Source organism: Anabrus simplex, chromosome 9, assembly GCF_040414725.1.
Source record: "Anabrus simplex isolate iqAnaSimp1 chromosome 9, ASM4041472v1, whole genome shotgun sequence".
Classification (NCBI taxonomy): Eukaryota; Metazoa; Arthropoda; class Insecta; order Orthoptera; family Tettigoniidae; genus Anabrus; species Anabrus simplex.
In genome coordinates this window covers 45952754-45980191 of record NC_090273.1, presented here as the reverse complement: position 1 = coordinate 45980191, position 27438 = coordinate 45952754, and the positions used below count along the sequence as shown (strand labels likewise).

At 38.0% G+C, this 27438-nt stretch overlaps 1 protein-coding gene across 1 annotated transcript in view; it reads left to right on the top strand.

Annotated features, from left to right (window-relative positions):
- The window catches only part of kl-2 (dynein heavy chain 2, axonemal kl-2), a 638176-nt gene that overhangs the window by 571596 nt on the left and 39142 nt on the right, over positions 1 to 27438 (top strand). Inside the window, exons 78-79 of the mRNA XM_068229141.1 lie at positions 7078 to 7228; positions 25722 to 25876. Coding sequence (XP_068085242.1) covers positions 7078 to 7228; positions 25722 to 25876 — 306 coding nt within the window. The remainder of the gene's footprint in view (positions 1 to 7077; positions 7229 to 25721; positions 25877 to 27438) is intronic.

Here is a 27438-nt window from a genome sequence, read left to right as displayed (position 1 = left end):
GGTGCAGACTGGAAAGAAATAGAGTTAGAAATGGCTGTGGAAGTAAGGAGAAATTGAAGGAACTTACTAGAAAATTGAATCTAGCAAAGAAGGCAGCTAAGGATAACATGATGGCAAGCATAATTGGCAGTCATACAAATTTTAGTGAAAAATGGAAGGGTATATATAGGTATTTTAAGGCAGAAACAGGTTCCAAGAAGGACATTCCAGGAATAATTAATGAACAAGGGGAGTGTGTATGTGAGGATCTTCAAAAGGCAGAAGTATTCAGTCAGCAGTATGTAAAGATTGTTGGTTACAAGGATAATGTCGAGATAGAGGAAGAGACTAAGGCCAAAGAAATAATAAAATTTACGTATGATAACAATGACATTTACAATAAGATACAAAAGTTGAAAACTAGAAAAGCGGCTGGAATTGATCAGATTTCTGGGGATATACTAAAGACAATGGGTTGGGATATAGTACCATATCTGAAGTACTTATTTGATTATTGTTTGGCAGAAGGAGCTATACCAGATGAATGGAGAGTTGCTATAGTAGCCCCTGTGTATAAAGGAAAGGGTGATAGACATAAAGCTGAAAATTACAGGCCAGTAAGTTTGACATGCATTGTATGTAAGCTTTGGGAAGGCATTCTTTCTGATTATATTTGACATGTTTGTGAAATTAATAACTGGTTCGATAGAAGGCAGTTCGGTTTTAGGAAAGGTTATTCCACTGAAGCTCAACTTGTAGGATTCCAGCAAGATATAGCAGATATCTTGGATTCTGGAGGTCAAATGGACTGTATCGTGATTGACATGTCTAAAGTATTTGATAGGGTGGATCATGGGAGACTACTGGCAAAAATGAGTGCAATTGGACTAGACAAAAGAGTGACTGAATGGGTTGCTATATTTCTAGAAAATAGATCTCAGAGAGTTAGAGTAGGTGAAGCTGTCTGACCCTGTAATAGTTGAGAGGGGAGTTCCTCAGGGCAGTGTTATCGGACCTTTATGTTTTCTTATATATATAAATGATGTGAGTAAAGGAGTGGAATCGGAGGTAAGGCTTTTTGCGGATGATGTTATTCTCTATAGAGTGATAAATAAGTTACAAGATTGTGAGCAACTGCAACGTGACCTCGAAAATATTGTGAGATGGACAGCAGGTAATGATATGTTGATAAACGGGGCTAAAAGTCAGGTTGTGAGTTTCACAAATAGGAAAAGTCCTCTCAGTTTTAATTACTGCGTTGATGGGGTGAAAGTTCCTTTTGGGGATCATTGTAAGTATCTAGGTGTTAATATAAGGAAAGATCTTCACTGGGGTAATCACATAAATGGGATTGTAAATAAAGGGTACCGATCTCTGGATGGTTATGAGGGTGTTTAGGGGTTGTAGTAAGGATGTAAAGGAGAGTGCATAGAAGTCTCTGGTAAGACCCCAACTAGAGTATGGTTCCAGTGTATGGGACCCTCACCAGGATTACCTGATTCAAGAACTGGAAAAAATCCAAAGAAAAGCAGCTCGATTTGTTCTGGGTGATTTCCGACAAAAGAGTAGCGTTACAAAAATGTTGCAATGTTTGGGTTGGGAAGAATTGAGAGAAAGAAGAAGAGCTGCTCGACTAAGTGGTATGTTCCGAGCTGTCAGCGGAGAGATGGCGTGGAATGACATTAGTAGACGAATAGGTTTGAATGGCGTCTATAAAAGTAGGAAAGATCACAATATGAAGATAAAGTTGGAATTCAAGAGGACAAACTGGGGCAAATATTCATTTATAGGAAGGGGAGTTAGGGGTTGGAATAACTTACCAAGGGAGATGTTCAATAAATTTCCAATTTCTTTGAAATCATTTCGGAAAAGGCTAGGAAAGCAACAGATAGGGAATCTGCCACCTGGGCGACTGCCCTAAATGCAGATCAGTATTGATTGATTTTGTTGATCCCCTCAATCGGCTGGTCCTACAAGCATCTTTAAGAACAGCAGTTACATCTTTTAGAGTATGTTGCACTGTATCTACAATTTGTGACATCCACTCGATTGCAATTTTAAAAGTTTCCCAATTATAGTTCCACACCGTTTTCGTGATATCGTTAAGCTTCTTCGATCCCTTAACTTGAAAGTAAATAAAACGATGGTCGCTGAGAGATTCATCTTCCATATCTTCCCAGTCAACAATGAATGATGCTATACCCTGCGTTGAGCAGGTGACGTCTATGAAAGACTCTGAGTTCCCTCTGGAAAAAGTTGGTAAGATTCCAGTGTTATGAACCACCAAGTCTAGGGTCGCTATCCATTCTGCCCAATATTCTCCCCTACAATCTGCAGTTGGTGCCCGCCACAGAGGCGACTTGACATTTAGGTCTCCGAGAATGATAGATTCAATACCTGACGCCATGCAGTCCTGAACTATTGCATCTACTTCAGCTTTGAAAATATCAAAAGGGATGTTAGGAGAGATATAACAACAATAAATCTGATATTGCTGGAGTTGAATACACAAATAACCTTCTTCTGCCCATATGCTTAGCACCTCCAACTTATCATTTAAAAAATATGCAGCTACATCACATCTTTTGTCCGTGAACCAACTACCTTCGGCTACTCGCCTTCTGTTTGGCTCGCTAACAAGCACTAAGTCTACTTTCTTTTCCAAGGCTGTCGCATACATGATGTCATGACTGTCGGATTTCCTCATGAGATTCGCCTGCAGTATGTCCATTATTGGTCGTTTAAATTCAACTTCCTTGCCTCTAATATTAGCTTCCTGTAAGTAGGGCATTTCATTTGATCTGAGCGGTGGCCTTCCACTTGGCACATGGTGCAAAATGAAATGTTCCCACAATCCTTCGCCAAATGGCCTTCTTGTCCACAATTTAGACAGCTCCGTGACCGGTCATCTTTAACGTCGCAGTGTGGCGCTTTATGTCCAAATCCAAGACATTTAAAACACCTTGCAACTGTAACTTTTTCCTTCACCATACAGGTTGCCCATCCCACATTTAATTTCTTTTTCTTTAACAGTATTTTCGATGGTTCCGTTGGCAATATTACGGTAGCATTCAGATTTCCGAACCTCCCCGGTCTTACGGACATAATATTGATCTGAGATTCTTCGACAGCAGCTTCTAAGGAGAGTACTGCTCTGAGATAGTTTTCATTTAAATCCGGATCCATACCTTACACTAGAATTGTTGTCTCCTTAGTAGTAGTAGTAGTAGTAGTAGTAGTAGTAGTAGTTTTTTGTTATGGCAGGGGAAAATCTTTTCCAACTAAAAACCCCTGCCCTCTTCACTCAGACCATTCTGGAACTGCTTATCGGCATGACATCAGAATGGAGTGATGTATATTATTAAGTTCTTCCTTTCTCTTCTTTCTCCTTCATCCCCATAATGCTTGTGCCATTGCCTTTACTGTGTTCCAGGCAAACAGGCTCTCTAACATAATCTGAACCAGATTCCCTGGCGTGAGTCGTCGGCCAAGTTGTTGGCAGGCTTTCTTTCGTTCTTCTTCCCATCGAACACAGTAGAAAAAAGTGTGTTCTACTGTATCCCTTTCAGAACAGTACCGACAACCATCAATCAATCAATCAATCAATACTGATCTGCATTTAGGGCAGTCGCCCAGGTGGCAGATTCCCTATCTGTTGCTTTCCTAGCCTTTTCCGAAATGATTTCAAAGAAATTGGAAATTTATTGAACATCTCCCTTGGTAAGTTATTCCAATCCCTAACTCCCCTTCCTATAAATGAATATTTGCCCCAGTTTGTCCTCTTGAATTCCAACTTTATCTTCATATTGTGATCTTTCCTACTTTTATAAACGCCATTCAAACCTATTCGTCTACTAATGTCATTCCACGCCATCTCTCCGCTGACAGCTCGGAACATACCACTTAGTCGAGCAGCTCTTCTTCTTTCTCTCAATTCTTCCCAACCCAAACATTGCAACATTTTTGTAACGCTACTCTTTTGTCGGAAATCACCCAGAACAAATCCAGCTGCTTTTCTTTGGATTTTTTCCAGTTCTTGAATCAGGTAATCCTGGTGAGAGTCCCATACACTGGAACCATACTCTAGTTGGGGTCTTACCAGAGACTTATATGCACTTTCCTTTACATCCTTACTACAACTCCTAAACACCCTCATAACCATGTGTAGAGATCGGTACCCTTTATTTACAATCCCATTTATGTGATTACCCCAGTGAAGATCTTTCCTTATATTAACACCTAGATACTTACAATGATCCCCAAAAGGAACTTTCACCCCATCAACGCAGTAATTAAAACTGAGAGGACTTTTCCTATTTGTGAATCTCCCTGCGTCTTTCCCATCTTCATGGCGTATACGCCGAATCTTCCATGTCCTGTCAGGATCTGCAACAGATAGTAATCTACCTGCCGATGTCTACATTTAAGCCAGTCTCCTATGTTGGGTATTAGCTTTTTAGTCCATTGGCCAACATCAGTTGTGCCATCCCATCGGTCTTGCCAGTCTAGTAAGAGTTGGTTCCTCGAGGCTTTCTTTTCTTCAGCAGATATAGTTGCACCCCTTTCATGCCAAACTTTTCTCTCTACAACGAGGAGGTCACTGGGAATACTGGCAGCTACAACTTGTAAAGCTGCTGTTGAAACAGTTCGATATGCACAGGTAACTCTGAGCAGCATTTTCCTCTGTACTCTTTCCATAGCTCTTCGGTGAATCTTCCTCCTGAGTGCATTGTGCCAGATAGGTGCAGCATAAAGTAAAATGGAATATACTGCAGACCACATAATCTGTCTCTTAACTGTTCTTGGTCCCCCGATGTTAGGCATAAGTCTGGCCAATGTCGATGCCTTCTTCTCTGCCTTTTGGGTTACTGCCTTCACATGTGCACCAAATGTGCAATTCCTGTCAATAAGAACTCCAAGGTTTCGTATACACTTTCCTGGGATAATCACTGTATCATTTAATAAGAAACGGACATTTTTCCAACTCCTGGAACCTTTCAAAATTACAGCCTCAGTCTTATGTGGAGCCAATCTCAACTTATTATTTACCATCCAGAGGTTAACTCGTCTCAGTGATTCATTTACTCGGAAGGACAGTTCTTCTACATTCTCTGCTATTACCACTATTGCAAGGTCATCTGCAGTCATTTTGTGTGTCCTTGCAGCAACCTGTTTTCATAAACATGTAAGACGTGAAGGAGCACATTTTGAACGCAGGCTGTGCTGACGCACTTAGATGTGTGTTTCCTTAATCACCTTGCTTGTTATAATGATGTACTGTATCTTGATCTTCAGAGCAGATTTGTAATTGCAGTACTGTTTGCTTTGCTGCATACTATAGTAGCAATGGTAGTAGCAGCAGCAGCGTTAATTTCATCAGTCCGTAGAATAGTTTGATGCAACTCTCCATCTGTCACCCTGTCCTGTATTAACTGCATCTACTTATATTAGATTATAGCTCAAGTAAAACAACTATCACAGGATATAAACTTCATGATTTTGATCCGTATTGAATTATGATCACAATAATAATTATTAAATTAATGTTGTATGGTCCACCTCTTTCAATAATATTGCATAATATAGTACTGAAAAAGGTGGACCATACGACATTAATTTAATAATTATTATTGTAAAACAACTATATCGAGAGACAAAGAGCCGTGTGCAGATTTAAGGAGGCAGGTCAAACTGTTTTGAAACCAAGAGCGGAGTCCAACGAGGAAGTTGTCTATCACCACTTCTCTTCATTACTATAATGGATTAGGTTATAAAATCAGTGAAAAGGAAGGATCAGACAACAAATTCACTTGTATATGCTGATGACATAATGCTATGGGGTGAGACAGAAGCAGAAGTTCAAGCTAAACTAGATCTTTGGCAAGAAGAATTTGAAAGAATGGGAATGATCATCAGCCAAACTAAATCCGTCGGTTTAGTGATGCATCGAAATCCTAAAGCAGTCCACCAGCGAGTACAAAATGAAGAAGTAGACATTATCAATAACTTCAAGTACTTAGGGAGCTTTGTTCTTCTGACAATACCATAAACCAAGAAATAGGCAATAGAATACAAGCTGCATCAAAATTCTACCAATCCATTTGTCAATTACTTTGGGGTGATTAATTTCCATGAGCTTGCAAGCTCACGCTGTACGAAACATATCTTGTACCAATTCTAACATACCGACTGGAAGCAGCAACGTTGACTAGATCTGCACAAAGTCGCCTACAGGCCACTGAAATGAAGTTCCTTCGGTCATGTCTCCAAAAGACAAGGTGAGACAAAATAAGGAATGAAAGTATTCGGCAACAACTTGGATTGGACAGGAACCTGTTGGAAACCTTAGAATTAAGCATATTATAATGGTATGGACATATGAGAAGGATGGCTTCAATTAGGACCCCAAGAGCATACTACGAAAGGAATATTTTTGGCAAGAGGCCCAGAGGGAGGCCTCGTGACAATTGGAAAAAGCAAATTTTCAAAGACCTTGCCAAACATAATGTAAATTGGCAGCAAAAGGTAGAACATCAGCTGTGGATGGACAGGACAAACTGGAAGAGGCTCATAAACACCTGCACCTGGCTTGCTGGAGCAGAAAACAGATAATGATGATGACTTATATTCATAAATGGGTGGGTTACCTCATACCATTGCAACTGCTCATGTTTCCCTCCAAAACTGTGAATGACTCCTGGATGTCTCAAAATGTATTAAATCAATTTCTTCTTCTAATGTTTCCATTTCATTTTCCTCGTTATCTAACTTCTCATTTGTGAGCAAATATAATATAACTTTCAACAGTCTGAGCCACTCAGTACAATGTTTTCTACTACTCTGGTTATTTCAGCTGTCTCATAAGATTAACGTACAACCCCAGCATAAGTCTTGTGTGAAAATGGGGAAACCATAGAAAATCATCTTCTGGGCTGCTGATAGTGGGGTTCCAATCAACCATCTCTCAAATGCAAACTAAAAGCTACATGGCCTGAACCGCAAAGCCAAATCGTTAGGTAAATTGTCAGTTATATTTTATAATAAAAATTGTTCAGGGTACCTTGTAGTCTTATTGCAAGCACATTTCAAATGTTTCAGGTTGCTAGATACAATACTCTTCTCAAATCTATCAGAGGTTCTCTGCATGATCTACAGAAAGGGATAAAAGGACTGGTGCTGATGTCCTCTGAACTGGAAGACATTTTCACCTGCATCTACGAAGGCCGAGTACCTCAACAGTGGCTCAGAGGTAAACATTTCACTTATTACACAAATGTAATCTTATATGTTCTTTGGTCTTATTTAACCCTCTCCTATAGGCATTTTATTTCATTTTCTAAAAAAATAATTACTGGCCCATTTTCTTTGGAAATGGCAAGGGCCTCATATAAACACCCTAAGTCACCAAAATGTTTACTGCATCCATTGCTTGGTTTTAAATGGAAGAAGTAACACATTTCACATTGCATTCTTAAAAGGAAGTACCAGAGGACGCTTTAAATAAGGCGCAAACTAGGGATCTCATGTAGGTTTGTGCACAAGACAGAGTTAAGTTTAAACCACAGTCTAGTTTAATGGTTTGAAGAAAACTTCAGCTTCTTGAAGAATTGTGACTTGAACTGTATGATCTGCAGCTTAAGCTGGATAGATGTGCATTTAGGAACTTATTTCTGAAGGAGTTTGTGTAGAATGTGTATGATTTAAGAAAAGCATTAATAAGAACTGATACCAAAAGAAACAGAACAGAAGTCTATGGAATAGAGTGTTACAGAAGAGTAAACGATGCTGGGTAGATCAGATCACAAATTAAGAGACAATCAATTTGTCAAGGAAAAGTTATCACCCGAAATATGAAGAAGAGGAGAGAGATTGATAGGATATATAATCAGGACAAGGAGAAAAGTTAATCTGGAAAGGACAGCTGAATCAGAAAGTGATGGAAGCAACTAGAGGGAAGAATATTCTGGACATGGTGCTGGTAAAACAAGATGATCTCTATAGAGAAACTGAAGTAATAGAAGTGACCGCAAAGCAGTTGCAATAAGTGCAATAGAAAAGGAGGTTGTAAAAGTAGACTATTAAGCAGTACCATATGGTTATAAGACAGGCATGAGAGAGTTTTAAAAGTAATTTTGATCAATGGAAAATGGTAAAGAAAAATATAAACAGTCTGTGGGATGGGTTTAGAGCAATATTGTTGAGGAATGTGAAAACTGGTTTGTACCTTTAAAGGTGGTAAGGAATGGTAAAGACCCACTTTATTATAACAGAGAAATAAAGAGACTAAGAAGGAGGTGCAGATTGGAAAGAAATAGAGTTAGAAATGGCTGCAGAAGTAAGGAGAAATTGAAGGAACTTACAAGGATATTGAATTTAACAAAGAATTTAACTAAGGATAACATGATGGCAAGCATAATTGGCAGTCATACAAATTTTAGTGAAAAATGGAAGGGTATGTATAAGCACTTTAATGCAGAAACAGGTTCCAAAAAAGGACATTCCAGGAATCGTTAATAAACAAGGGGAGTATATGTGAGTATTTACAGAAGGCAGAACTCTTCAGTCAGTAGTATGTGAAGATTGTTGGTTCGAAGGATAATATCCAGGTAGAGGAGGTGACTAATACTAAAGACGTATTGAAATTTACCTGTGATAACAAAGACATTTACAATAAGATACAAAAGCTGAAAGCTAAAAAAGCAGCTGGAATTGAAAATATTTCTGGGGATACACTAAAGGCAATGGGTTGGGATATAGTACCATATATCAGGTACTTATTTGATTACTTTTTGCATGAAGGAGCTGTACCAAATGATTGGAGAGTTGCTATAGCAGCCCCTGTGTATAAAGGAAAGGGTGATTAACATAAAGCCAATAATAACAGGCCAGTTGGCTTGACATATGTTGCATGTAAGCATTCTTTCCAATTATATTAGACCTATTACAAGTGATTATATTCATTTTGACCCTATTGAAATTCAATTGTTAAATATTAATTTATTTAAACCACCTATTCAATACTTGTTGAGTCTTTATGACTATAACAATGTCATTACATTAAGTTTGAATATGGTACATGTTTCGCCTGGCATTGCAGGCATCATCAGCCATTAATTCTATCTCCAAGTCAGAGCTCTGAGTGGATGTGACTATGATTAATCCTAAAATAGCATCCACTCAGAGCTCTAACTTGGAGATAGAATTAATGGCTGATTATGCCTGCAATGCCAGGCGAAACATGTACCATACTCAAACTTAATGTAATGACATTGTTATAGTCATAAAGACTCAACCAGTATTGAATAGGTGGTTTAAATAAATTAATATTTAACATTTAATAATATATTGGACCTGTTTGCAAAATTACTAACTTTTTTGCTAAGAGGCAGTTCGGGTTTAGGAAAAATTATTCAATTGAAACTGAACTTGTAGGATTCCATCTAGATACATTAGATATTTGAGATTCAGGATGTCAAAAGGACTGTATTGCAATTGACCTGTTGAAGGCTTTTGATAGGGAGACTACTCACAAAAATGAGTGCAGTTGGACTAGACAGAAGAATGACTGAATGGGAGGTTATATTTCTAGAAAATAGAACTCAGAGAAATAGAGTAGGTGAGCATTATCTGATCTAGTAATCATTATAGGGTAATTCCTCAAGGCAGTATTATTGAACCTTTGATTTCTTATATATATATATTTAAATATATAAATGATAAGATTGTGAGCGACTGCAAAAAGAGCTCAACAGTGTTGCGAGATGGACAGCAGGCAATGGTATTACGGTAAACAGGATGAAAAGTCATGTTGTAAGCTTCACGAAAAGTTTCAATTACTGCATTGACAGAAAAGATCTTCATTGGTGCAACCCCATAAATGGAATTGTAAGTAAAGGTTCCAGCTCTACATATGGTTATGAGGGTATTTAGGGTTTGTAGTATGTAAAGCTGATGAAAGAGGAAGGTGGAGAGTTGATAACACATCCAGAAGAAATTAAGAGAAGATGGAAGGAGTATTTTGATAAACTACTAAATGTGAGAAATTGTGCAGAGGAGACAGTAGTAATATGGTGCGATGACTCAAGAGTAGAACATGTCAGCGATGGAATTAGCAGTCCATAAAATTAAAATGGGTAAGGCACCAGGAATGGACGAAATTAATGTGGAAATTATAAAGGTTCCGGGATATGTTGGACTACAATGGTTGTACATATTGTTTAAGTGCATATAGAGACAGAAACGTGTGCCAGAAGATTGGGGAAAGGGAATAATACCAGTCTTTAAGAAGAGAGACAAAAACGTGTGTGATAACTATAGAGGAATCACACTCTTAACACAAGGGACAAAAATACTGGAAAGAATATTAGAGAGGAGAACAAGAAGGTGGAAGAAGGGTTGCAAGTTGCAAGGAGAGTTTGCTTTAGAAGTGGAAGATCTACAGTGAGCCCAATCTTCAGCATGAGGCAATTAATGGAAAGGAGTTGGGAATATGGAAAGGATCTGGGCATGACATTCATAGATCTGACAAAGGCATTTGAAAGTGTAACCACTTGTTCGTGGACAACTACAGTTACACATAAATAATAATAATAATATAGAAATAATAATGATGAAGAGATAGGAAAATGACGCAGAGGCGGAGAATTCATATAAACCAAATACAGGGAACACTTACAGGCGTAAAATGACAACTAAGACAGGATAGTGGAACGTGCTGGGAAGCCCTATCTATGAGGTCCATGGGAACGTATGACGTTATGGGGGAGAAAAGACTTACAAGAAACACCCTCTAGCTCAACTATATTAAAAATGACAAGAAAGTTTTACAAAATACAGTTCCACGACACGGAAACAAGACATACTTAAGTAACTTAACATAAAATTTGATTTAACAAGAAGGTGATGCTACCTTAAAGGTATAGTTTAAAGCGAAAGTATTTAATGGATGAAAGAATTGAAACTACGGCAATTGGAACCTAGGGTAAACTCGGACACATTAAATTAAACTTTTAAAATGACATTAAGCAAAGAAATAATGAAACACAAAAGGAATTAAACTAATGAAACGAAACCAGAAAACATTGAGAATAACATTGCAAAAACACTGAAATAACACTTACTGCGGAAAGATGGAGCTCCCGAGGGTAGTAGCCCTCGAGCGCGAAGGCTCGCTTGGGCGGTCGGATGTAAATTGACGCCGAGCTCATGCATCATTTTTCGAAGTCGGCCACAAGGCCGGAAATGGCCCGATTACAATTAACCAATAAGATCAAACTTACCCTAGATTCCTGGACCTTTTTGCCAATAGGAAATCTTGTGACCATGTATGGTCATTTTAACATCGTTAGCAATTGCACAAGTTCTGGAACATTACGATTACAACACCAAAATTTCATCATAGGAAACCACACGTGTGGTACAGGGAGACTCATTTTAAATAACCTTTTACATTTTAAAATCACATTACAAACATCAAATCAACCTTTGGACAAGTTACACCCTTGCTGACATTAATTTAAATTATAAATTACATAAAATTTACATACAAAAAAAATCACTTCTAAAACAATTCTCGTATCTTGCAATGTTCATTTACAGTTCCATATTATCGTGATGTTTCCATATTTAAAAAAAATTTACAAACATATTTCAGTTACATAAAAAAAATATTCCAGCAGAGTCCAGAGTTCTTATTTCTTCATTCCTCAAAATATTACAAACAAAAATAAAATCCTTCAGATAAGCCACACAAAACTTTAAAATTTACATTTCTAAACACACTGTAGTTCCAATTCTCCGTCCCACCGACCGGTGACATTCTCCTCCTCCCAAAGTCGAGCCCAGCTCGACAAAAAAAAAATTTACCAAAAATAACAAAATTTAAATGAACTTAAAATGGGAGGCTTAATGGAGATTTGAAGATTCTTTCAACACCACAAATTGCACCACAGCGCCTTTTTATCTTCGTTCTCTTCAGGAACGTCCTTACAGGCAAAAACAAGTAGAGCGTTGGTATCGCTATCAAACGAAGTCGCTGACCGTGGCCGTTGCCAACGTCTCCATCCCTATTGCAGTCCAACCATTGCTCACTTACAGCCTCAACACAGCCCACCCAACTTAGTGAACAGGTCCATAACTGGCGAAGGTAGGTGGCACAGCACAGACTACTGCCACCATTAAACACCTTTCCATTCCACCATCAGACATTAGTGGCCAATAGCCGCGTTGCAGACTCCAAATAGATATCCCAGGTTGAAAAGTCAGTGGCATAGCAATAACTGGAACATAAACATACGCAGCAGAAATTTGGAATTGAAGAAATGAGGCCACTGGCCTGAACTATCGAAGAACTAACAGTTGAGTTCCCAGGGTGGGATTTTTGTGTTTTTTTCATTAACAATAACAAGCCTCCTTAGGGACATTCCCTCTCATGTTTCTGGGAAACCCCAGCCCTCCTGGCAAGTGCTATTTCAGAATTTCAAAATTTAGGAAAATTAAAAAAACTAAAAGAAAATTTGCCAGAGTTTACCCAAGTGCCAAAAACATTATAAAATCCCTAACTAATCATGAATAAACTTCTAAACTTACCCCAACAGACATTACATTAAATTATATCTAACATGATTATAAATAACCCTTCCCATCACAACTAAAGTGACTTAACTAAATTATTAAATACAGAACCCGAAAAATGGTGTGCACCAATTAATTAAAATTTGCTTATAACTAAATCCTTATAACTACCAAATTAAGTTATCGTGTGCATTTTTAATCACCCAACATTAAGGAACAGAATGAAACAAATAAACGGAAGAATTTAGAATGTTACAAGGGAACTCAAAACCGAGAAATAATTAATTATGTTAGCTTGCAAGCACTTTCAATGAATTGAATAGTAAGTCACTATTTATTACCATGTCATGTACTCATGAAAAAAATTTTTTTTTTTTTTACATAGATACACTCACATTACGTATTACGTGTCACACCAGTCAAATGAAGGCGCAATTAAGCCAGGAATACCAAATGAAAATCATATTACTTTATCAACAGAAACCAAATGTAACCGCTTGTTCGTGGACAACTACAGTTACACATAAATAATAATAATAATATAGAAATAATAATGATGAAGAGATAGGAAAATGCTACAGTTACACATAAATAATAATAATAATATAGAAATAATAATGATGAAGAGATAGGAAAATGACGCAGAGGCGGAGAATTCATATAAACCAAATACAGGGAACACTTACAGGCCTAAAATGACAACTAAGACGGGATAGTGGAACATGCTGGGAAGCCCTATCTATGAGGTCCATGGGAACGTATGACGTTATGGGGGAGAAAAGACTTACAAGAAACACCCTCTAGCTCAACTATATTAAAAATGACAAGAAAGTTTTACAAAATACAGTTCCACGACACAGAAACAAGACATACTTAAGTAACTTAACATAAAATTTGATTTAACAAGAAGGTGATGCTACCTTAAAGGTATAGTTTAAAGCGAAAGTATTTAATGGATGAAAGAATTGAAACTACGGCAATTGGAACCTAGGGTAAACTCGGACACATTAAATTAAACTTTTAAAATGACATTAAGCAAAGAAATAATGAAACACAAAAGGAATTAAACTAATGAAACGAAACCAGAAAACATTGAGAATAACATTGCAAAAACACTGAAATAACACTTACCGCGGAAAGATGGAGCTCCCGAGGGTAGTAGCCCTCAAGCGCGAACGCTCGCTTGGGCGGTCGGATGGAAATTGGCGCCGAGCTCACGCATCATTTTTCGAAGCCGGCCACAAGGCCAGAAATGGCCCGATTACAATTAACCAATAAGATCAAACTTACCCTAGATTCCTGGACCTTTTTGCCAATAGGAAATCTCGTGACCATGTATGGTCATTTTAATATCGTTAGCAATTGCACAGGTTCTGGAACATTACGATTACAACACCAAAATTTCATCATAGGAAACCACACGTGTGGTACAGGGAGACTCAATTTAAATAACCTTTTACATTTTAAAATCACATTACAAACATCAAATCAACCTTTGGACAAGTTACACCCTTGCTGACATTAATTTAAATTATAAATTACATAAAATTTACATACAAAAAAAATCACTTCTAAAACAATTCTCGTATCTTACAATGTTCATTTACAGTTCCATATTATCGTGATGTTTCCATATTTAAAAAAAATTTACAAACATATTTCAGTTACATAAAAAAAATATTCCAGCAGAGTCCAGAGTTATTATTTCTTCATTCCTCAAAATATTACAAACAAAAATAAAATCCTTCAGATAAGCTACACAAAACTTTAAAATTTACATTTCTAAACACACTGTAGTTCCAATTCTCCGTCCCACCGACCGGTGACAGAAAGTGTTCCCAGGGAGAAGGTGTGGGAAACCATGGTCAGAAAGAGACTGGGCATGCAAACTGTAGAAATGGCGTAAACAATGTACAGAAGCTATTTCAGCAGCATACAGACTCCGTTTGGAAAGACAGAATGGTTTAGAAATAAAACTCAACCAAGACATGGGAGTGTGCTGAAGTAATTTTTTGTTTCTGATGGTTATGGACGAAATTGTAAAGGAAACAAAGGAAGCATATGGGAATAGGGAGATGAAGTTAATAATATTGGCAGACAATATTGTGTCTGGGGAACAAACAGCAGAGAAGTACAAGAACAATGTGATGCACTGAACAAGAAAATTGAAAAGTGTGGTATGAAAATCATTGCAGAGAAAAGCGAGACTGTAGTGCTGTCAAGAGGAAAAAAGACAAGGGAAAGGCATTGTGAAAATTGGTAGTCAATGCCTGGAAATTGTTAACAGTTTCAAATACCTAGGGAGTGAATTAATGCAGAATACAAGGCTGGACATGGAAATTAGCAAAAGGGTGCAACAGGGCAATGCATTCTACTAGTGTAAAAAACTTAGTCTGAAATAAGGAAGTGTAAAGAGATAATGTACAAAATGTATTATCCAACCATATTGACCTATACAGCTGAGACGTGGACAATGACAAGTAGGGAGGAGAATAGAATTCAAGCCAGTGAAATGAAATACCTACAAAATATGATAGGAAAGACAAGAAAAGACACATTGAGAAATGAAGATATGAGAAACGAGGTCGGAAAGGAAACCTTAAATGAAAGAATTGGTAGGAATAAACTAAAATGGTTTGGAAATGTAAAGAGGAAATAATACCAAAACAGATGGAGATGAAGTTTGAGAGAAAGCAAGCAAGAGCGCGACCTAGAACAAGTTGGATCGATTCAATAAAGAGGAGTGCAAGAAGAAGAAACCTGGACTGGGACAAAATAATGGAAGAGGAATGGTAGAAGGAGAGGGGAAAGTGGAGAAGTGCCATAAATGCCCCAACCTGGCAGAAGCTAGGTATAGGGAAAGGAGGAGGAGAATGATGATGAGTAAGGATGTAAAGGAGAGGGCATATAAATCTCTGGTAAGACCACAATTAGAGTAAAGTTCCAGTGTATGGAACCCTCACTAGCACTGCTTGATTTGAGAACTGGAAAAAATCTTAAGAAAAGCAGCTCAATTTGTTATGGGTGATTTCTGACATAAGAGCAGCATTACCAAAATGTTATTGGAAATTATAAATTTTCCAGCTAACTCATTCTTGGTTTCCAGCATTTTGCCCCAGTGTGTCAATTTGGGCTTATCAGTTGGTAACTAGCACACCTACCAGAACGCATCGTTAGTGCATACAGTGGAGGCCACTGCAATAGGCTTCTTGGAGCAACAGGCAATGCCAATGCTCTATGGGAGACTTGGTCTCATTTACAAAAATTGATGCCTGCTAGGCTATCAGATGATATACATCTTGATTCCCATAGCCTTGGGTTTGGTTAAGATTGGGCTACGCTGGGCTGGGCTGGACTGGGCCTAAGAATGTCAGCCCATGCAGTCCTCTAATCTCTGTATCCAGCCTTGATTTTGCATTAGTTTGCTTGGTATTTGAAGCTGTCCACAATTTCAAGGTGTTGATCTCCAATATTTGTGATGCCTTTCCCTACTCCGTTACCTCTTGTTATCACCTTCATCTTGCTATCTTCCACTCTGAATTTCATACCTATTTCACAATTTTCTCATTCATCATGGCCATTTGTTCTTGTACTTCTGTAATATCTGTTCCCCACATCACAATATCATCAGCAAGTAGAATTTCTTTCATTTCTCTTTCATCAAGTGCTTCTTTGGACTCCTTCACAATTTCATCCTTTACATTATAATAGTGGTGACAGCCTGCTTCACTGTCTTAGCCCAGAAACACTGCTAAACCACTTTCTCCTCATGACATGGATCTGGATATGACTGAAATATTTGTCATACATTGCTTGTAGAATTTACATCTTTTTTGCCAACTCCCTTTCAAAACCATAATTCATTGTTATAAAAGAACTATATTTTTTTATTGCTTGAGAACAAACAATATGTTTTCCCCATTCAAGGATTATCAAAAGACAATATAACATTAATTTTTGGAAAAATAAATGGTATTTTCTGGGTAAAAAGTTCCATATACCTCAATCATGCTGCCGACCATACGGAAAAGATTTTCCTCTGTTGCATAAACAGCAGTGGTGTTGGACTTTTTTTCCCCCTTTATTTACCTATCGATGATGATGTCCTAGTTCAGTGATGGATATGTTATCTGCGACTAGCCACCTGCTTGACAGGCTTCTATCCAACTCCGGACAGTCTCCAGTTTGCATAGTATTGCATGTGCAGTTTGTTCTGGAGGCATGTGTACATCCCATAAGCCAACAGTTCAACCCCTATTAACTTTAAGAAACCCTTATAAAAGAGTTCACAGAAATCCTACCTTACAATACAAATATCAGTTTAATAAAAAATCTACTAGTACATGTTTCATCCTTGTATCATGGACATCATCAGCTATAGCTTAAATACCATTTAAAACTAGATAAAATCTTGTACCAAGCTTCCTTAAATATGTACAAAAGAAGAACAGAATTTCCAAATGGCGTGACAGAACTCAACAAAAATCAAACTCTCTTTGGATGAAAAACAAAATTAAGTATTTGTATTGAAAGAAATCTTTTCTGAATGGTAAGCTTTATGAAGCTTATTTAAATGCTGCATCCTCGCTGGCCCCATTAGAATGGGAATCGTTTAAAAAAAAATTATTGTTAATAAAAAGAAAATTATTGTTAATATTGATAGTGTCCTCCTCTGCGAACCATGTGACCTTGCCGCGGTGGGGAGGCTTGCGTGTCCCAATGATGAAGATAGCCGAGCCGCAGGTGCAACCATGGGTATCTGTTGAGAGACCAGACTAACGAATGGTTCATCGAAAGGGGGGTAGCAGCCTTTCGATAGTTGCAAGGGCGGCAGTCTAGATGATTGACTAATACGGCCTTGTAATAATACTCAACATGGCTTAGCTGTGTTGATACTGCTACACGGCTGAAAGCAACGGGAAACTACAGCCGTAACTAACTCCCGAGGACATGCAGCTCTCTCTGTATGAATGATGTACTGATGATGGCTTCCTCCCGGGTAAAATATTCCGGAGGTAAACTAGTCCCCCATTCGGATCTCCGGGTGGGGACTACACGAGAGGGGGCAATCATCAGGAAGATGGATACTGACATTCTGCGAGTCGGAGCGTGGAATGTGAGAAATTTGAATCGTTGTAGTAAGTTAGAGAACCTGAAAAGGGAGATGGATAGGCTAAAGTTAGATGTAGTTGGTATAAGTGAAGTACGTTGGCAGGAAGAACAAGATTTTTGATCAGGCGACTACCGAATTATCAACACAAAATCAAACAGGGGAAATGCAGGAGTTGGTTTAATAATGAATAAGAAAATAGGGCAGCAGGTAAGCTACTACAACCAGCATAGTGAAAGAATTATTGTCGTCAAGATAGACACCAAACCAATGCCCACCACAATAGTGCAGGTCTATATGCCTACTAGTTCAGCGGATGAGGAAGAAATCGAAAGAATATATGAGGAGATAGAAGATTTAATACAATATGTAAAAGGTGACGAGAATCTAATTGTGATGGGAGACTGGAATGCAGTGGTAGGCCAAGGAAGAGAAGGTAATACAGTAGGAGAATTTGGATGGGACAAAGGAACGAAAGAGGAAGTCGGCTGGTTGAATTCTGCACTGATCATAATTTAGTCCTTGCCAATACTTGGTTCAAACACCACAAACGACGGCTGTATACGTGGACGAGACTTGGAGACACCGGAAGGTATCAAATAGACTTCATTATGATTAGGCAGAGATTCAGAAACCAGGTGTTGGATTGCAAAACTTTCCCAGGAGCAGACGTGGACTCTGACCATAACTTGTTGGTCATGACATGCCATCTGAAGCTGAAGAAATTGAAGAAAGGAAAGAATGCAAAAAGATGGGATCTAGACAAGTTGAAAGAAAAGAGTGTGAGGGATTGTTTCAAGGAACATGTTGCACAAGGACTAAATGAAAAGGCTGAAGGAAACACTATAGAGGAAGAGTGGAGAGTCATGAAGAATGAAGTCAGTAGGGCTGCTAAAGAAATGTTAGGAAGGAAGAAAAGATCAACTAAGAATCAAAGGATAACTCAGGAGATACTAGACCTGATTGATGAACGACGAAAATACAAGAATGCTAGAAATGAAGAGGGCAGAAAAGAATACAGGCGATTAAAGAATCAAGTGGATAGAAAGTACAAGGTAGCTACGGAAGAATGGCTGAAGGAGAAGTGCAAGGATGTCGAAGGCTGTATGGTCCTGGGAAAGGTAGATGCTGCATACAGGAAAATCAAGGAAACCTTTGGAGAAAGGAAATCTAGGTGTATGAATATTAAGAGCTCAGATGGAAAGCCACTTCTAGGGAAAGAAGACAAAGCAGAAAGATGGCAGGAGCATATCCAACAGTTGTATCAAGGTAAAGATGTAAATAATTTGGTTCTGGAACATGAAGAGGCTGTTGATGCTGATGAAATGGGAGACCCAATTTTGAGGTCAGAATTTGACAGAGCTGTGAGTGACCTCAATAGAAACAAGGCACCTGGAATTGATGACATTCCCTCTGAATTACTGACTGCCTTAGGAGAAACCAGCATGTCAAGGTTATTTCATTTAGTGTGCAAGATGTATGAGACAGGAGAAGTCCCATCCGATTTTCGGAAGAATGTTGTTATACCTATTCCCAAGAAAGCCAGTGCTGACAGGTGTGAAAATTACTGCACCATTAGTTAGTATCTCATGCCTGCAAAATTTTAACACGTATTATTTACAGAAAAATGGAAAAACAAGTAGAAGCTGAGTTGGGAGAAGATCAATTTGGCTTCAGAAGAAATGTAGGCACACGTGAAGCAATACTGACTTTACGTATGATCTTAGAGGATCAAATCAAGAAGGACAAGCCCACGTACATGGCATTCGTAGATCTAGAAAAGGCATTCGATAATGTTGATTGGACCAAGCTATTTATGATTCTCAAGATGATAGGGATCAGATACCGAGAACGAAGAATTATCTACAATCTGAATAAAAATCAGTCTGCAGTGATAAGAATGGAGGGCTTTGAAAAAGAAGCAGCAATCCAGAAAGGAGTAAGGCAAGGCTGCAGTTTGTCACCTCTCCTTTTCAATGTTTACATAGAACAGGCAGTAAAGGAAATCAAAGAGAAATTTGGAAATGGAATCACAGTCCAAGGAGAGGAAATCAAAACCTTGAGATTTGCCGATGATATTGTTATTTTATCTGAGACTGCAGAAGATCTCGAAGTTGCTGAATGGTATGGGTGAAGTCTTGGGTAAGGAGTACAAGATGAAATTAAATAAGTCCAAAACAAAAGTAATGGAGTGCAGTCGAACGAAGGCAGGTGATGTAGGAAATATTAGATTAGGAAATGAAGTCTTAAAGGAAGTAGATGAATATTGTTACTTGGGTAGTAAAATAACTAACGATGGGAGAAGTAAGGAGGACATAAAATGCAGATTAGCACAAGCAAGGAAGAGCTTTCTTAAGAAAAGAAATTTGCTCACTTCAAACATTGATATCGGAATTAGAAAGATGTTTTTGAAGACTTTCGTGTGGAGCGTGGCATTGTATGGAAGTGAAACATAGACGATAACTAGCTCAGAAAGAAAGAGAATAGAAGCTTTTGAAATGTGGTGTTACAGAAGAATGCTGAAGGTGAGATGGATAGATCGAATCACGAATGAAGAGATACTGAATCGAATTGGTGAGAGGAGATCGATTTGGCTAAATTTGACGAAAAGAAGAGATAGAATGATAGGACACATCTTAAGACACCCAGGAGTGGTTCAGTTGGTTTTTGAAGGAAGTGTAGGTGGTAAGAACGGTAGGGGTAGACCAAGGTATGAATATGACAAGCAGATTAGAGCAGATGTAGGATGCAATAGTTACGTAGAAATGAAAAGGTTAGTGCAGGATAGAGTGGCATAGAGAGCTGCATCAAACCAGTCTATGGACTGATGACTCAAACAACAACATTGATAGTGTAGCAGCCAAGAAATTACTTACCTTGGAAAAGAAGACTCAAACACTGGCACGAAAGAAACCCTTTAGGCTACTGTCTTTGAATAATTTATACTGTTACCGTGTTTTAGTGGTAGGTAGAGGTGAAAGAAGGTGCGGGCGTGAACGGGTCTCAAACTACGGAATCAAAGTTAATGTAAAATTTAACAAGGTTATATTTTCTTTTCAAAAACAAAGAAATAACAAGCATGGCAGGTACAAAGTAGCAAGTCCAAAGGGTAGTTACAATATTTACAGGATTTGGGCTTCGCGCCCTGACTTCACAATGCTTGGGCAATCAGCTCAGTTTTACCCCAAACACAAGTTTCAACAGAGGGGCAGAAAACCCCATTCATGCCTAGGAGTCCTTGCTCCAAATTACACTGAAAAGCCTCCACGAGGCATACAACACTCAATTTTCAAAAGAGCCACACGCTCTCAACTTTAAGCCTCTCAAAGGCCACACCAAACTCCACCTTCGAGTTGTCCTCACTGGACATAGACACAGGGGTAAAATACCCAACCTACTGAGGTCTATTAAATGAAAAGGGGCAATTACATGACCTCTAAAATAACAATTTGAGAGGAGGCGATCTGCACTCCTAATACACTTGTTTATAAAACCTAATCTGGCTCTAGGCCACTAATGCAAGGGCTAATCCCATACTACAGAGGTGACTTTAGAAAAGAGCAATTTGTTTTACGTTAACGAAGAATAGGTTGAGAAAATAAGTTCACCTCAAAACAATGTGAGTGGGAGCTCGAGAGGGTTAGCACTCTCTATCCCAATATGCAGCTTTAAAAGAGAATAGATGAAAAGATTGGTTACATTTTAGGAAAAGGTTACATGGTGGAAACGCTTCGAACCCGCTCCGAGAGTTAAACTGCCAACCTAGCAAGAAAAGAAGTTATTAAGAGGCCATTACCTGGTGTTGAACAGCTGGAGAAGAAAGAGGCGCTTCCCGCCCCCTGCTATGTACTTTACACACTGAAAGATGGAACAGAAGTGGCCCGGAGACCCAAAAATCAGCAGTTTAAATACTCTCGCGGAAGGTTCTAGGCGTTTTAGGGAAGAGAACACCCGCCCACAATCACTTTATTGGCTAGGGTACAGAAACATATCCAAGTTGGGGGAAGATACATCGGATTGGTCGGAAATTACTAAAAGAAATTCGGGATTGGATAAATCTAAAACAAGGGGAAAAAGAGGGGTATACAGCCAACTTAAACAATAACAGAAAGAAATTTAACAAGAAACAAACTTTTGAAATAAGAACTTCTCCAAAAAAAATAGTTCTTTCACTCCGCACTAGGGTGCACTATTGTTGATCTTCAGTAGTGTCCTCTAGAAGAGAAAGTTCACACTTCTTACTACAAGCAAAACAAAAATACGTCGAAAATGACACAGTTCAAAAACTCCAAAATTTCCAGGTAGAGACATCTTCTGAGAAACTTGAATATTAATACTGTCCATAAAGTTCAGACTTCCTCCAGCAGAGGAGTTTCAACAGGCGCACATTTTAAATTAGCGGTGTGGAGGTGTACCGCCCGGTACATATACGTAGATGAATCCCCCTATAGTTCTTCACCCTCCCTGTTAAGTATCTAACAAATGTTCACTTAAATACTAGCGAACTCAATATCTTAGAGAAAGGCACAAAATTCAATTAGCCAGTTACTAATAAACTTAAAGAATCCACAACTATGATAGCGGAAGCAGAACAAGTTATCTCTGAATTCCCACATGATAAACAAGTTGAAATTAGATTCAAGATTCGAAAAAATATTATATCTTTAGATAGTAATAATAATAATAATAATAATAATAATAATAATAATAATACCAATAACAAAACCTTCACTAAAATTCTTGAGACAAATTTTATAATCTTTAACATAAAATTAAATATAATGATTTGGTTATTACCAAGGCCAATAAGTTGTTGTTGGACGATAGTTGTAACAAATCTCCAAGAATACACAATTGAGCAATTTTTCTCGGACAGTTCTTTCAGAACTGTCAACAGAGACCTAACACCTAGTATTCAAAGGAACCTTAGAAAGAATTCCTCCTTCCTACTCAATGACCATGAAATTAATAAACTGCACAGTATGAACCCCAGTATTCCAATAGCCAGGGCATTCCCCAAACTTCATAAGGAAGGTACCCCCATTAGACCACTTGTAAATTTTGAACCAAGCCCTACTTATAAGGTCTCAGTCCATGATTTCTTGAAACATCATTACACTTTTGAATCTTATAAGTCTGTAAAAAAACTCCGTAGAATAATGTAGAATTACTCAAGCTTTAACTCTTCAACCGCAATACAGGATATGTTCGTTTGAAATCATAAATATGTACCTGAATATCCCAGTAAATAAAACTATTAACATAGTTAAGAACAACTTGATTAATTAGAGAAAACTTGGTAAAACAGACATTGAGGAATTTTTAAACCTTCTGAAGTTTGTCCTTTCCAATAATTTTTTCAAGTTTAATGGCACCATTTATCAACAAGGACTCCCTATGGGAGCACCTGCTTCTAGCATTATTGCGGAGATTTATCTTGATAACCTTGTAAAGCTTAAAATTAAAAATAAAATTGCAGGTATTGTTCATTAGACTTGGTATGTGGATGACATTTTCGCAGTTGTAGACTATAATTCAGCCAATTCCAAAACTATTTTAGATCAACTCAATCAGATGGATCCTTCAATCAAGTTTACCTTTGAAAATGAAAATAAAAAGTCATTAAATTTTCTAGACATTACCGTAACCATAAATCCGCTCAGTTTCTCTTACACTATCTTTAGAAAACCAATGCATACCCTTAATACTATAAGAAAGTTATTCTAACCATCCTGGATTGCACAAAAGGGCAGCTTTCTTTAGTATGGTGTATAGAGCTTACAATATTCCTTTATCTGAAAAAGATCATTAAAAAAAAACTAGACACCATTTTTCAAATAGCTTACCACAATGGTTATAATAAGAACTTCAATGAGAATATCGTTAATAAAGTCACTCTGACTAAAGAATGTAAAAAGGAGGATAGAAACAAATATGTTCTCTTCACCTTTAACACTGATAACATTTTCCAGGTAACAAATGTTCTCAAAAAAAACACAAAATTAATGTAGCCTTTCTTTACTAAGTACAAACTTAACAAATTTTTGAACTCCGATGTTTACAGATTGACAAGTATCCAATGCCCAGCTTCATATATTGGGCAAACTGGCTGTAGTTTTTATATTCGTTACCAGGAACATGTTAAATCAAAGCAGTACAACAAATTTTCAGTCTTCTCTGACCATATCTCAGATTTTCATCATACTTTTTCTTCAATAGGAAAATATTTTTTTTATACTTTCTATACTTTTTACAACCAGGAAAGGTCTCCTTTTGAATATACTGTATATGAAAATATCTTTATTAATTTAGACCAAAGATTGAACCCTGTAGGCAATCTGAATGAGTTATCCGAGAATATCAATATCCTTACAGACGTGGTAATTAATAAATTTTTTAATCGTTCTTCGAACAAGAAGTCTCGTTGGAACACAAATCAGCATTTTACTTTTCCTTCCCATTCCATACCTTCACCTATGTCCACACTTCAGGCCAATCCCACTCTCCCTACTAATACACTCTCCGCATTGCTATCAGCCCCTCCATCACACTTGCAACACACTCAGTTTGGCACAGCAGACCTTCTACAGCAAGACGTGGATAAACCAACTTAAGCCAGCGAGGATATAAGTTGGTTTTCTGCCGTTTTCATCCCATTTTCCTTACCCTGCGCCCTTTTCTTTCCTCTCTCTCAACGCTTACAGCTTTTTCCTGTTTGTTACAGATATATTCTTTCAATACTTTAACTTTTAACAACCTGGCCTGAGCATGACTTCACACAACATCCCATACAGCACAATTCAAGATTTTCTCCAAACTCAAAAAATGGTGATACAAAGCTAGAACAGGTTGATAATTTCAAGTATTTAGGCTGTGTGTTTTCCCAGGATGGTAATATAGTAAGTGAGATTGAATCAAGGTGTAGTAAAGCTAATGCAGTGAGCTCGCAGTTGCGATCAGCAGTATTCTGTAAGAAGGAAGTCAGCTCCCAGACGAAACTATCTTTACATCGGTCTGTTTTCAGACCAACTTTGCTTTACGGGAGCGAAAGCTGGGTGGACTCAGGATATCTTATTCATAAGTTAGAAGTAACAGACATGAAAGTAGCAAGAATGATTGCTGGTACAAACAGGTGGGAACAATGGCATGAGGGAACTCGGAATGAGGAGATAAAGGCTAATTTAGGAATGAACTCGATGGATGAAGTTGTACGCATAAACCGGCTTCGGTGGTGGGGTCATGTGAGGCGAATGGAGGAGGATAGGTTACCTAGGAGAATAATGGACTCTGTTATGGAGGGTAAGAGAAGTAGAGGGAGACCGAGACGACGATGGTTAGACTCGGTTTCTAACGATTTAAAGATTAGAGGTATAGAACTAAATGAGGCCACAACACTAGTTGCAAATCGAGGATTGTGGCGACGTTTAGTAAATTCTCAGAGGCTTGCAGACTGAACGCTGAAAGGCATAACAGTCTATAATGATAATATATGTATGTATGTATGTCAAAAAATGGTATTATAATGTCTAAATCAACATGATCTATTTTAAGAAGAGTTTGTGCCTTATTTTACAGTCACCAGAAGACTTTTAAACAACAAGGATTTTATATTTTAGCCTTTATATATAATTTTACCCATTTCTTGTTATGTGATACCTTTATCTTTTAGTTTTAAGTGGTATTTGAGCTATAGCTGATGATGTCTAAGATACAAGGATGAAACATGAACTAGTTGATTTTAATTAAACTGATATTTGTATTGTAAGGTGGGTTGTCTGTGAATTCTTTTCTAAGCTTTACAGTGACAATATGGAAACATTATGAAGTTTATAGTATGTAATTAAGAAACCCTGGAAGCATGTTAGTTATGGAAAAAGTTGTCTACCACTGAACAAGGAAGTGTGCTCCTAGTAAACCTGCAGCAGGAAGGTGACTCTGTGTTTGTTTATAACAACATGTGGTACCATCACTGATGGATGCCTCTATGTAAAAATTTGGTGTAAAAATATTGTGTAAACAGTTAGTTTCTTTAATGATGGTTGATTACATTCTTTTACAGCCTATCCATCAATGAAGATGCTGGGCTCATGGACACGTGACCTAGTCCTTAGAATAGAATACTTCCAGATGTGGCTTAAAACACTCAGTGCACCTATCTATACCTGGCTCTCAGCATTTACATTCCCCACAGGAATGTTGACAGCTGTCTTACAGGTAAAAAATTGACATCAAACTAACCTGCCAAACTGTTTCTTCTCCTTGCACTTTTATGACTACATAGGGTCACTTTCATTGGTCCATTATCCAAGACTCTTCAAAGGGACTGTTCGGGCCTTGCGGTCCTCCCAGTACTTTTTCATATGTTCCAAACTTTGTGCCCTTTCTGGTGCTTAAATATTCATGTTGGGAGTTTCTCTCTTGTGAGTGTGAAGCGGATGTTTTGTGTCCTGGATTTTTTTTTCCTTTTGTTTAATTTTATCTTATCTGAGGTGTCTTCTCATGCAAGGCCAATTTCCTTCAGATCCTCTCTTATTTCTCTGATCCATCTGCATCATGTTGTGGTAGTTTTTGTTACCTCTAGAATATACTCTAAACAATAATAAAATGACTGAATTAAAAATTGTTTAATTGAAATCATCATCATCATCATCATTGTCCATCTCCATTTGCCTGGGTGTGGTGTATGAGCCCCTCCAATTTTGTCTGTCCATGAACCACTGTTCTCTCATAATCTTCTTTCAATTTTGGCCTCTCTCCTTGACATCTTTCTTCACCAGATTGATCCATTTTTCTCTGGGTCTGCCCACTGGTCTTTTTCCTTTTACTTCTCTTTCAGATTCTCTTTGTGCAGTCCTGCTTGCACTCATCCTTCTTAGATGGCCAAACCCTTAAACTGAATCAAAATGAAGTAATTTACAACCTTTATCATGTAGTTTTGTTAATCAGTCAACATTGTTTCATATCTTGCAACTGAATAAGTTGCTTGTGGCAGTATGAAACATGGGAAACTACTGAAGAAAGTGACTAGGGTTCATCAACTGACATCGTTGATTGGCACCTTCTTTCAGAACAGAAGGTTCTGTGTCTCCCTCCAGATGAATAACATTAGATGGAAGATCCAGAAGAATGGTCTGCCGCAAGAAAGTGTCCTGGCTCTAGCCTTGTACAACATTCTACACCAAGATTAGCCAATACCAAATACCACCGGAGAGTTCATCTTTGCTGACAGCACAGCAGTTGCCACCTGAGGCTGCAGTTTTGAGAAGGTAGAAGAGAAACTGTCCAAAACTTTTAACAAGCTCTCCTTCTACTACAGTGTCAACCACTTAAAGCCAAACTCGAGATACAAATAAGTATATAAGTTTATTAGGATAATAAACACTTCCCCCATGTGGACAAAGTTTTGGGAATGGAAGAAGAAGCTGAAAAGCTGACTCTATTTAATACTATTAGACTTTAATGTATATGACTGATTAAAGTGCTCCAATGGGGGTGTAAACTGTATAACTAAAAAAATTACTATATAAATGATATCTCATTATTGGCAAGCCTTTCAAGGCTTTGAGGACCACCTTCTTCATCAATGATACTGGTATGACCGGGCGAGTTGGCCGTGCGCGTAGAGGCGCGCGGCTGTGAGCTTGCATCCGGGAGATAGTAGGTTCGAATCCCACTATCGGCAGCCCTGAAGATGGTTTTCCGTGGTTTCCCATTTTCACACCAGGCAAATGCTGGGGCTGTACCTTAATTAAGGCCACGGCCGCTTCCTTCCAACT